This window comes from Syngnathus typhle, linkage group LG9 (genome assembly GCF_033458585.1).
Source record: "Syngnathus typhle isolate RoL2023-S1 ecotype Sweden linkage group LG9, RoL_Styp_1.0, whole genome shotgun sequence".
NCBI lineage: Eukaryota > Metazoa > Chordata > Actinopteri > Syngnathiformes > Syngnathidae > Syngnathus > Syngnathus typhle.
This window is the reverse complement of record NC_083746.1, coordinates 15,128,314-15,141,671: the sequence shown is the minus strand read 5'-3', so window position 1 is coordinate 15,141,671 and position 13,358 is coordinate 15,128,314. Positions and strand designations below refer to the sequence as shown.

Sequence of the window (13,358 nt, the reverse complement as noted above, 5' to 3'; positions counted from 1 at the left end):
TCATTTGTCCTGCCCCTGTAGAAAACCTAACGCAGGTTAATTTTTTTCATTGTCCTTGCGCTTTTCTGGTAGTTTTGTCTTCAAGCATATTTGATTAAGATCAAAACATTCTGGGCAGGTGTGGTGGAAGCACCCCATGTACTCGAATGCCATTCCTTTCCCGTTTACTAAAGCATAAACGTCTTCTGTGGAGGGACCGATTTTTACCTCCCCCATGTTTAACACATGTCTAATATGTATATTTTGGCTATGCACCACCCACATCAGATACTGGTAGAATTTTGCAAGAATGCTTTGGATTGTCGTCTGATATTATTCACGGGGCTGATACCTAATGTTTTGGGAATTAGAAACTTGGTACGGAGAACAACCATGAATGTGGATGCAATGTTGATAAAATTAAACGGGTCAACAATTTAAAAACTCAAAAATTAAAATAATCGAAACGATTCACAGCCCTCCATTAACAACGACAACATTTTTGTTATAGTACATCACAGCCTCTCTTGAATTTTAAGTGCGGAGCCGGTAACATGCGATCTACATTGTATTGCACACACTTTAGACCTGGCCTAAAAAAATAAATAAAATAAAAAAAAATCAATACATTACAGATTTCTTGTGCAGTTTTTGATAAAAGTCTCCCTGCCCTCTACAAACACTTGATGAAGCATTCCCGGTTGTACATTTTATGTAGATCTGTGAAAATCGGGCAATCTATGTAACAGCGGTATCTGTTTATGGGGAAATCTGCCATTCAGTTTGTGTGGAAGTTAAATCTCAGATACAGGAGGAGACGTCTTTAGGCCGTGGAACAATGCACGAGTGTCTCAGTCTTGAATATGGGTCTCCACCTTCAGCAGGAGCCTCGAGGGTGCATGTGAGTTTCCTGATCCAGTGTCGACGTGCTTTTTGGAGTTAAAGAAGGCCTTCAACCATGTCCCCCGTGGGATCTTGTGGAGTGCGTTTGGTCTGTACTAATGGTACTTGGTAAAAATCTTCCAACGAGAGTTGAACTCTGTCGAGGCTGCCCTTGATCACAAATTTTATTCATAACCTTTATGGACAGATATTCTAGGGCCAGTCAAGGCATTGAGATGTTTTGGTTTGGTGATCTCAGTATTACATCTAAGCATTTTGCAGATTATGTGGTTCTTTTCCTTCATTAGATAGATCAGCAGTTGATGCAATAGATATCTGTGATCAAATAAACAATAAACAGCAGACGAAAGTCTATAAATAAACAACAACAAATATTAATTTGCCAAGCCAAGATCATGACCGTGAACGCACCCCTATACAGTGGACCCCAGGCGCTTCGAGTTAAAACAGTGGTCCCCAACATTTTTTGCGCCGCGGACCAGTTACGTGTCAGAAATATTTTTGCGGACCGGGCTTTATATAAATAAATACATTTATATAAATAATACATTTATAATAAATATATAAATATTATGAAATAAAATGATACGACTGGCATAAAAACAAGTATAGACGACATAAAAATAAAACTCACCATTACGTTGAATTACTGGGAGCACTGAGCTTGTTTCTCAGAAACGAACCGGTCCCATCTAGGCATAATCGGAGACAATGAAACCGAAGTGGTTAAGGTTTGTCTTTTAATACAGGATGCTTGGTCTCCATGTGCCGAAGCAGTTTTGAAGGCTTCATTGCCTCGTTAGCTAGCCTGTCGCCACATATTATGCAGAGTGGGCTTGGCGCGTTAGAATCACCTGTGGTGATAAATCCATATTTTAAGTAGGACTCCCGAACTTTTCTTGTAAATGCAGCTTTCTTTTTCTCGTAGCCTCTTCTTCTTCAGTCTCCTCATTGGGCTTTTTTCCCTTTTCGAAGAAGCTTTTCAAACATCTCTGTTTCTTGCTCATATTTGCTTCCTTCACGGGCTCGACTGAGGTGACATGTCACGTGACCAAGACGAGTGTCTCGACCTGAACCGATGGATGTAATTGGGAGAGAATCGCCAATTTTTTCATATTTTTTAAAATAAATTTTTACTCATTTTTGCTAGCTTTGCGAGCTCGACTGGGGAAACATGTCACGTGACCGGGACGAGCGTCTTGACCTGAATTAATTGATCGTCGATAATTTTTTATTCTGTGCGGCTTGGCGGCAGGGGGTTGGGGACCACTCATATAGGTAATTAGAATGAGTAAGAATGTAGCAGGTGTTGTTTGTTAGCTAGTGCTACTTGTCCACTTGTGTACTTGCGTGTGTACCGTTTTTTTCCGTGTATAGTGCGCCCCCATGTATAGTACGCACCCCTAAAAATGGCATGCTGATGCTGGAAAAAAGCTTGTACCCATGTATAATACGCACCCAATTTTTATGAATTTTTTAAAAAAAAAATGTATTTTTTTTTTTTTTTTTTTAAGTCCCAATGATCGTCACACACGCAGGGAGGCAATGGGTCCCATTTTTATAGTCTTTGGTATGGTCTTAACTAGGCTGGATGTAATTATTTTTGTTGGCGTTGATTTCTCCGACTGCCCGTAAACGCACCACCGCGCTCCGTGCGCACACGGGAAAGAGGCGGCTCTGTATGGGAGAGACGTTGAAGAGGAATAAAAACACCTTTGGAAACCAAAACTCGTCGTGACTCGGAGCCGCAACAATTTTTTCGGATTTGTGTAGGGTACATTGTGACAGACAGCAAACTAGCAGGTGATCGAGCGAGCGTCTGATACAAGAGCATTGCGGTCGTATGGAGCGTGTTTGAAGTGAACAGCAGAGACGAAAGGAACAAGGCAAAGTGTTGTGAAATAAAATATTACCTGTAATACGGATTTAGGTAGAGAACTGAACTCTCACTCATTATATAGCTGACGTGTCTTGCGCATCCGTTCTGCGCATCTGTAATGGCGGCCTCCGTATGATATCCGGTTTGCGTGTGTGCGTGTGTGCGAGAGCGAGAGAGAGCGAGAGAGAGAGTGCGAGAGAGAACGCTCAACCGTAGCACGCCGCCGACCGCCCAACTGCACCGCGCTGGTAGCATTATTGTGACAGAGCCGTCGCTGAAATTTATAAGATATTTTTTAAGTCCTGATGTACTTTCTAAAATTTAAGTGGACCTCAGTGCGCACTGCGCAGGGAACTTAATTTGGTGCGGTCGCGCAACCGCAGCGCGCCGGGCGCTCACTGTCGCATTGCTTAAAGAGCGCCTTTGTGTTTTAGGATGAACAGCAGAGACCAAAGGAACAAGGCAAAGTGTTGTGAAATAAAATTTTACCTGTAATACGCATTTTGTTATTTGCTGATTGAAACTGCTAATTAAACTGTGAATTGAAACTAATAGGTGGAGAACTGAACTCTCGCTCTTAATATAGCTGACGTGTCTTGCGCATCCGTTCTGCGCATCTGTAATGGCGGCCTCCGTATGACGTCCGGTCCGCGATGGAGATTAAAAACAAACAATATTTGACAATAACACACCATCAAGGATTGCACCATCGCATCAAACGATGTGTCGTCAATTATGAATTTTACTAAGTGTGTTGGGCAGGATGGCTGAATGCGATGCGCGATTGACAACAAACAAGAAGAAAGGTGAGTTTTATTTCGGGGGAGATTTGTCATGTCTCGTCCCCAGTTTTGCTATGTGTCTAGGTTGCCATAGTTTCTGTTCGCGTCGCCCCTCTCTTCCTGTGTCACCTCAATCGATGTAACGTGTTTTGTATTTAAGTCCTGTCTGCCCCTCGCTCACCGTTGGATCATTGCATGTGTTACTGTCATTCTGTTCCTGTCTTTGGTAATGTCACCCTGTCTTTTTGTTCCACGACTTTGTCGGTCAGTCCTGTTGTTGGTTTTGTTGTACCATGACTTTCTTAAAAAAAAAAAAAAAAAAAATGTTTTCTTTGTACCCATGTATAATACGCACCCCAGATTTTAGGACAATAAATTAGGTAAATTTTGCGCACTATACACGGAAAAAAACGGTAATGTCTAATGCATCTAACGCATCACTAATGAACGCCTCTGCACAAAAAACAAATGTCTTTACGACGTTTCCAGAAACTTCCTACGGAATTTGACTCACGGACTTGGAATTTAACACCCTCCCACCCGTGTGTGTGTGAGTTGGAGTGCATTTAGAATCGGTGGATTCATCGAAGGAATTGGGATTCACTTGGGTTTCAAAGATCAACCCAAATGGTCGTTCTGATTTAAGGGCAGTGTTCCCTCTAAGCTGTGCAGCTGTGCAATTGCGCATTGGTCGCGCAGACTCTGCGCACAAGAAACTCCATGCTATAAAAGCATTAACTGACTGAATAATATCTATTGTTAGCCGTAATCTAATTTAATTAAGTGGACGAATGATTTTCTTTCTGTGCTTTTTTCAAGATTCTTGAATCTTAAAAAAGGCACAGAAAGAAAATCATTCTTTCGGCAGTGTAAATGTTTGTAGTGTAAATCAGTGATTGACAGGTGTCCAGCCAACGATATGATATGGTTCACTACATAGCCAATCATAGGATTGACAGTGCCTGATTATGTGTCCTGCCCATCCGTGCCGCGCAGGGGGTTGGGGACCACGGAGTTAAAAAGTCTCATTGCATGGGGGAGAAATGATTTATTCATTTATTTATTATTTCTGTGGAGCAAAATGGTGTCAACAGCTGGTCACTGAAGCTACTCCTCTGCTCGGTGACGGTGCTATACAGTGGTTGGATGGGGTTGTCCTTGATGGACAGCAGCCTGGCCATCACCCGTTGTTCTGCCACTGGCATCAGATCAGGCAGCTCTGCGCCCACAACAGAAACCGCCTTTCTCACCATTTTGCCCAGGCTGGAAGCATCCCTCTTCTTGATGTTGCCCGCCCAGCACACCACTGCAAAGAAGAGGGCGCTCGCCACAAAAGATCGTAAAACATCCGCAGCAACACATTGGAGACGATGAAGAATGCCAACCGCCTGGGGAAGTACATCCGGCATTGTCCTTTTTTGCACAAATCGCAATCTTCAATTCTCATGGGAGTTGTTAAAGTCCCAATGATTGTCACACACACATCTGGGTGTGGTGAAATTTGTCCTCTGCATTTAACCCATCCCCGTGTGATTTTGATCCATCCCCTGGGGGAGAGAGGAGCAGTGAGGAGCAGCGGTGCCGCGCTCGGGAATCATTTGGTTATCTAAAACTCCAATTCCAATCCTTAATGCTGAGCGCCAAGCAGGGAGGAAATGGGTCCCATTTTTATAATTTTTGGTATGTGTGCGGACACTCTACCACTAGGACACTGAGCTGCCCAGCTGAGTGTCAAGCAGAATCAGCAGTTCCAAATTCGGGACAATTTTCTTCAGTCATTGAAAGGTGGAGTGTTGTCTCGGGGATGTGATCCTTCTCCATGTGGAGGAGCTCAATTCTATTGGGTTCTTCTGCAAGTATGAGCAAAGGATGGGGCGGGAAATCGCCAGGTAGATCGGCATTTCTTTATTTACGTATTACTGTTTGATAATTGTTTTTCTTACATTTGATGACATTAAAAGTTTTTATCCGAGCCTAGAAAAGCCCAATGCAGCCCAGCCTTATTCCAGACTCTACCTCCAGTGGACCCCAGGTAAATTGAATCTGAGACCCCTGATCTATAGTCTGACTCTAACTTGTGGTCATGAACTGTGGGTCTTACAATATTTTGTACCAAAAATGTAAACGTAATTTTCAAAGAAAAGTTACTTTTTATAAATCAAGATGAATGCATAGAAAAAATCCTACCAAACACAAAATGGTTCCATGTAATTGACATTTATTATCATGGCTCATCCAAAGAAGTAAAGACATGAAAATACAGTCAATTCATTTAAACAAAGCCATTATAATTCAAAACACTTATTTTCTGGCCTTCTTGCCTTTGCTTTTCTGTTCCATTTTCCTCTTCTGTTGCTGTTCCTCCAATCGTTGCTGTTTTTTTTCCATGTACACTGTTAGGTTATCAAAAGTCACCTTGTGCAGATGTTCAAAACGGCTAACTCCCCTTGTGGAAGCTGTTAAGAAAACAGAAGATTGCTTGTAAGAACATTTGCAATTAAATTATAGTGAGAGGTGAAAAAGAAATTGGCTGTGATTTTAAAGACTGAACATTTTTTTTCCAATTACCATATTTTCCGGACTATAAATCAAAAAATGTTTTCAGTTTGGCCGGGGGTGGGACTTATACTCAGGCTCAACTTATATGTGAAATTATTAACACGCGATCATTAACACATTATTTACTTACTAGTAGTAGATACCATTTCACATGTCATTTTCAGACTAAACCGCATGAGGGCGCTCTAGGCCTGTGGAATAATTAGAACTGCAACTGATGATGAGTCTGAATCCATCCACAGACTTCTGGAGTCGGCAGAGTTGTTGATAAATGACATTTTTTTTAAGTGACACAGAGGACGATTTTGCTGGATTTAATGATTTGGTGTGACACGGATGGTTTGATAAACTTGTTATTTATTAAGTTATTTCAATAACTGTTAATATGTCACGTCAGGCACGTTCTCAGTTCCTCATTTGTCTTTATGTAACATTAGCATACCGTATATTTTAGCCTGTTATTGCCTATTCATGTCTGTTCTTGGTGGTGTATTTTGTGTTCAGTTCCCCCCAAAATGCGACTTGTACCCCGGTGCAACGTATGTTTTCTTTTCTTCTTTATTACCGTAAATTCTGGACTATAAGCCTCACCTGATTATAAGCCTCAACAGCACAAATTAGGGGAAAATCTTGTTTTTTTCATACATAAGACGCACTGTACTACAAGCCGCACTGTACTACAAGCCGCATGTGTCCACAAGTTATTTACAAAGAAAAACGGTACACAGAAAGAGTTTTCAAAGTTTTAATAACATACCTTAACTTTTCTTCCAAACAATGCCTGTGACGCGGCAGTAACACAGCAGCAACACGGAAATAACACAGCACTAATAGGGCTGGATAAAAAATGTTTGTGCATTTCTTCTAGCATTTTCCATGATGAGCGTCTGTTCATGCTAATTTTATTCATGCACAAAGCACTAAGTTACATTAAAATAGCGAGTTACACATATGGCTCCAGAGTGGACGTGAGCCGGAAATAAATAAAAGGGTGACGCAACTAAATGTCATCAACAATAGCCCAGTGCCCCCTAGTAATCGGAAGAAACCTCTACTGTGCATGAGCAGGTGTAGTTCCTCCGTTAAGAGCCAAATTGACTGCCTTTAAAAGCGGCATCATATGCATTTTTATTGTCCCCCATAATGGTTTGTGTATAAAAGCTTCCTTTCTTCAGTAATGTCCGTCTTGATCTCGTTCTGTCTCTTCTTCGTGTCAATTAAACGGCACTATTTGCCCGGTGGCTGGACATGCGATCAACACATCACTCTTCACCCCAGTGACAGTGTCACATATCCCTCCACCCAGCAAAGCGGTGCCGCACAACAGCGGTCCACAGCGTTTTCATGCGTGTATAAGTGTATTAGTCATCACAAAAATCACGGAAATTCCATAGATACGCCGCACCGAACAAGCCGCAGGGTTCAAAACTTGAGCAAAAAGTAGCAGTTTATAATCCGGAAATTACGATATGCATTATATGGCTGGTGCGACTTGCACTCTGGAGCGATTTACAGTCCAGAAAACACAGTAATTCTACATATTTGAAAATATTTCCTAAAAACATGGGGAAAGACTGAGAACCACAGTATGCAATACTCAGTCAACAAGATAGTGGCTTAGCGATGACGTCATGATGGCGCCGGGATGGCTGCCACGGTGAATCGCTCTCTGTTTCTTTGTCTTATTGTGTGTGTTTTGTGTCCTCTGCTGTCCATCCTGGATCACTTTTACCAGAGAAGCGCTGTTAAACATCAGACAGTCTTCTTCTGGTATTTTCTCTCCTGCTCTTTCTGGTTCAGACTGTTTGTCGGAGATTTTAGCCGGAGCGGCAGTGCTATACAAGCTAGCACGACGACGCGGAAAACGAGCCGGAGCCCTCGTAAAGCTGAGGCAGAGATTGTTTCGTTCTGCCCTACCATCAATTCATCTGGCGAATGTCCGCTCCCTGGCGAACAAGATGGACGAACTGCTGCTCCTCACTTCAAGGAACATAAACTTCAGCAGATCTGCTGCGCTGTGTTTTGTTGAAACGTGGCTTAGCGGACACACCCCCACCAAGCCGCGGAGTTAGCTGGGTTTCGGCTAATGCGTGCAGATCGCAGTGCGGAGCTCTCCGGAAAATCAAAGGGAGGTGGTCTTTGTTTCTTCATTAATGAACGTTGGTGTACTGATGTCACGGTGTTGAAAGAGTCTTGCAGCCCTCTCCTAGAAACACTTTTCATAAACTGCCGGCCGTTCTATTCACCACGGGAGTATTCCTCGATCGTCATGGCAGCTGTTTACATTCCACCACACGCACGAGCAAGTGAAGCCACGCATATGCTGGCTGACCAGGTGACAGAAATGGAGAAACTTCTACCAAATTCACTAATCATTGTTCTGGGTGATCTTAACAGGGCGAACCTCGCATACGAACTCCCCAGATACAGACAGCACATAACGTGTCCCACCAGAGGGGCACAGACACTGGACAACTGCTACAACGTAATTAAGCATACATACCACTCTGTGGCTTGTGCAGCTTTAGGACTCTCGGACCACTGTTTAGTTCATCTGATCCCGGCCTACAGGCAGAAACTAAAAACTTTTAAGCCTGTGGTGAGGACTGTGAAGAAGTGGACAGTGGAGTCAAGGCAGGACTTCCAAGCCTGCTTTGACTGCACCGATTACGGAGTATTTGAAGCTGCAACTTCAGACCTGCATGAACTCACTGACACTGTTACATCATACATCAGTTTTTGTGAGGATCTGTGTGTGCAGAGTAAGACCTTCTGCACGTACAACAATGACAAACCCTGGTTTACACCGAACCTCAGGAGGCTGCGCAAATTTAAGGAGGAGGCCTACAGGAGCGGCGACCAGGAACTGTTCAAGCAGACCAGAAACACACAGCCAGGAGGTGTTACAGGGGAGAGCCTGGAGAGACACCTCTCTGGCAATCCTGATCCCTCAACAGTGTGGAAAGGTCTGTAGAGCATCACGGGCTTCAAGAAACGAACCCCCCGTCCTGTGGAGAGCCCAAGGCTTGCTAACCAACTAAACAGGTTCTACTGCAGGTTTGATCGGTCCTCCCACAAAACAGGACCTCCTGCAGCACAATCTACATACTCACCTCCCCCCACAACTGCTCTGTCACCGTTGTCACATACTCTCTTGCAGAGCGCCCACACTCCAGATCCGTGAGGAGGAAGTGCGCCAGATGTTCCGGAGACAAAAGATCAGGAAGGCACCGGGCCCAGACGGCATGTCACCTTCCTGCTTGAAAGTCTGTGCTGAGCAGCTGGCACCCACCTTTGCACAGATCTTCAACCGTTTCCTGGAGCTGTGTGAGGTGCCCTCGTGCTTCAAGAGCTCCACCATCGTTCCAGTGGCCAAGAAGCCCGCCATCACAGCTTTGAATGACTATAGACCTGTCGCTCTGACATCTGTTATCATAAAATCTTTCGAGAGGTTAGTGCTGAACCACCTGAAGGATGTCACTGGCCCCCCCTGCTTGACCCCCTCCAGTTTGCCTACCGGGCAAACAGGTCGGTGGATGATGTGGTCAACATCATCAACATCAGATGGTGTTCCATTCCTTTCCACCCGGGGGCAATGTTAGCCCTATAATATATTGTTCATAATGTTCTGTTTTACATCCTACACCACCTGGACACCCCAGGAACGTACGCCAGCATCCTGTTTGTGGACTTCAGCTTGGCGTTCAACACCATCGCTCCTGACATCCTCCAACAGAAGCTCATCCAGCTTGCGGTGCCTGCCTCCAAATGTCAGTGGATCACCAGCTTCTTGACTAACAGGAGACAGCGTGTGAGACTGGGGAGCATCACATCTGACACCCGGACCACCAGTACTGGCGCCCCTCAGGGGTGCGTCCTCTCCCCACTGCTCTTCTCTCTCTACACCAACGATCTCTCCTCAGGTGACTCTCCTGTGAAGCTCCTGAAGTATGCAGACGACACCACGAAGAAGGCCCAGCAGAGGCTGTACTTCCTGAGACAGCTCAAGAAGTTCAACCTGCCGCGGGAGCTGCTGAAGACCTTCTACACTGCCATCATCCAGTCTGTCCTCTCCACCTCCATCACTGTCTGGTTTGGATCGGCCTCCAAACAAGACAAGCACAGACTGCAACGAACAATCAGGACTGCAGAAAAGATAATTGGAATCAACCTCCCATCTATCCAAGACTTGTACCTGTCCAGGACCAGGAAACGTGCAAGTAACATCTCTACAGAGCCTTCTCACCCAGGTTGCAGTCCTTTGGAACTACCGTAATTTTCGGACTATAAGTCGCTCCGGAGTATAAGTCGCATCAGCCATAAAATGCCCAAAAAAGTGGAAAAAAAACCACAAGTCGCTCCGGAGTATGTCGCATTTTGGGGGGCAATTTATTCGACAAAATCCAACACCAAGAACAGTCATGAACGAGCAACAACAGGCTTAACAATAGGCATGCTAGCGTGACATAAATACAAACTAAGAGCTGAGAACGGCCCTGACGTAAAATTCAGAGTTATTAAAAAAACAATTACATAAATAACACGTTAATAAAACCATCTGCGTCACTCCAATTCATTAAATCCATCAATCGTCCTTTGTCAACAATGCGTGCGCGCCGCTGACGGCTCTTGCACTTCAAAATATTCCACAGGCCCATATAACAATATATAAATTATATATCAAATAACTATTATATAAGCAATAATGTTAGCAAACCATCTGTGCACTCTAAATAATTAAATCCATCGATCAAATTCCTCATCCTTTGTCAACAACGCCGCGCGTGCGCCCTGACGTCAGCCTCGTCGTTATTCCACAGATCTACTATATACAGTGCCTTGCGAAAGTAATCGGCCCACTTGAACCTTTCAATATTTCGCAACATTTCAGGCTTCAAACATAAAGATCTAAAAGTTTAATTTTTTGTCAAGAATCAACAACAAGTGGGACACAATCGTGAAGTGGAACAAAACCTATTGGATAATTTAAACTTTTTAACAAATAAACTGAAAAGTGGGGCGTGCAATATTATTCAGCCGCCTTGCGCTAATACTTTGTAGCGCCACCTTTTGCTGCAATTACAGCTGCAAGTCGCTTGGGGTATGTCTCTATCAGTTTTGCACATCGAGAGACTGGAATTCTTGCCCATTCTTCCTTGCAAAACAGCTCGAGCTCAGTGAGGTTGGATGGAGAGCGTTTGTGAACAGCAGTCTTCAGCTCTTTCCACAGATTCTCGATTGGATTCAGGTCTGGACTTTGACTTGGCCATTCTAACACCTGGATACGTCTATTTGTGAACCATTCCATTGTAGATTTGGCTTTATGTTTTGGATCATTGTCCTGTTGGAAGCTAAATCTCCGTCCCAGTCTCAGGTCTTTTGCAGACTCCAACAGGTTTTCTTCTAGAATGGTCCTGTATTTGGCTCCATCCATCTTTCCATCAATTTTAGCCATCTTCCCTGTCCCTGCTGAAGAAAAGCAGGCCCAAACCATGATGCTGCCACCACCATGTTTGACAGTGGGGATTGTGTGTTCAGGGTGATGAGCTGTGTTGCTTTTACGGCAAACATATCGTTTTGCATTGTGGCCAAAAAGTTCGATTTTGGTTTCATCTGACCAGAGCACCTTCTTCCACATGTTTGGTTTGTCTCCCAGGTGGCTTGTGGCAAACTTTAAACGAGACTTTTTAGGTGGGTGACAACGGTTGGTTCACAGCGGTAACAAAACCTGCTGTGTGCAATACTTTTCAGGCTTGGACGATTTTGTTTTCTCCAGCGTGGAACTCATCTCCCTGACTCTAAAGTAAGTTTGAATCTTTTATTACACTGTCGATCTATTTTTTCACAGCCGGAGTGCCTGGGAGAGCAGAGGCTTCGTGGGCGTTTCTCTGCCGTCGATCATCGGACACAAAGTATGGCTGCCGATCAAGAGGTTTGTGCGGCTTCGTGCACCAACTGCACCCTTCTCTTAGAGAGGTTGTCTCTGCTAGAGGGACGTGTCCGCCAGTTAGAGCAGAATTGCGCGATAACTGTAGATGTGGCAGATACAGACGCGTGTAGTCAGCCTGCTAGCCCAGTTAGCATTAGCCCCAAGCGGCTTGCTAATCGCGATGAGCCAGGTAAGACGCATAGCCGTCCAAAGTCATCTCGGTCTACTGGCCCTCGCACTTTGGTCATAGGTGACTCCATTACCCGAAATATTACGCTTAAAAATCCAGCCACGGTAATGTGTATTCCTGGGGGCAGAGCACCCGACATAGAAGCTAATCTTAGGGAGCTGACTCGCAATAGGTCTAGCCAACAGCGTAGTTCCATCAACACTAGCTACTCGGACATAGTGATACACGTCGGCTCCAATGATGTTAGGATGAGGCAATCAGAGATCACAAAGAAAAACATAGCGAGGACTTGTGATCTCGCCAGAAAGATGAGTCGGCATCGAGTATTTGTCTCTGGCCCCCTGCCTGGGAGAGGCACTGATGAGAGGTTTGGTAGATTAGTCTCCCTTAATCGATGGATGGCTGGGTTCTGTAAGAAGCAGGGACTGTATTTTATAGATAATTGGCCTTCCTTCTGGAGCCGCCCCGACCTGCTGAGGAAGGACGGCCTTCACCCTAACCGTGAAGGCGCCTTCACTCTTTCTAGGAATATAGATTACTGTTTGAGCCACACATGACAGGTCACTTTAGAGCAGGCCGGGTCACAGGTGATTAGACCACCTGTCAGGATGGGTTTGGAGTCTGTTAAGATAAAGTTAACTAGTGCTAGGCTAGACTCCCAGCATGCACATATCTCCTTGTGTAGACTAGAGCGTGATAGTTTGAATAGTGCTACAGTACACATAAACGCACTTTCTACTGGGGTAGTAGACAAATCCAATCACTCCACCCCGACCGGTTTTGCTGATGAAACGGTGCCGGTTTCAGATAATTCTACACTGTAACAAATATTTACTATCAGATTTCCACGGTCGTATCGTCCCACCGCGCTAACCAGGGCTGTGGACTCGGTTCGGACTCGGGGACTCGGTCGGACTCGGTCATTTTTGCCGGACTCGGACTCAGTGCTGATTTTGACAGAGTCCACCGAGTCCGACAATAAAAAAAAAAGAGAGGCAAGACGCAGCCAGAGAGTGTCAGGTTACAGTCAGCGCGGTAGGAGTTGGAAGAAGCAGTAAAAACTCCACCAAACTCGTCGTAATGACCCGTGATATATGTTATATCCTTATTATTTTCCAGGTTCTTAGATAGCAAGAA

General features: G+C 44.6%; 1 protein-coding gene across 2 annotated transcripts in view; it reads right to left on the bottom strand.

The window, feature by feature from the left end:
• Positions 1 to 5,744: 5,744 nt before the first annotated feature.
• Positions 5,745 to 13,358, bottom strand: part of wdr4 (WD repeat domain 4) — a 124,016-nt gene continuing 116,402 nt past the window's right edge. For both annotated transcript variants that reach the window (XM_061287434.1, XM_061287429.1), the window contains one exon: positions 5,745 to 5,999. In XM_061287434.1, coding sequence (XP_061143418.1) covers positions 5,845 to 5,999 — 155 coding nt within the window. In that variant the 3' untranslated portion in view covers positions 5,745 to 5,844. The remainder of the gene's footprint in view (positions 6,000 to 13,358) is intronic.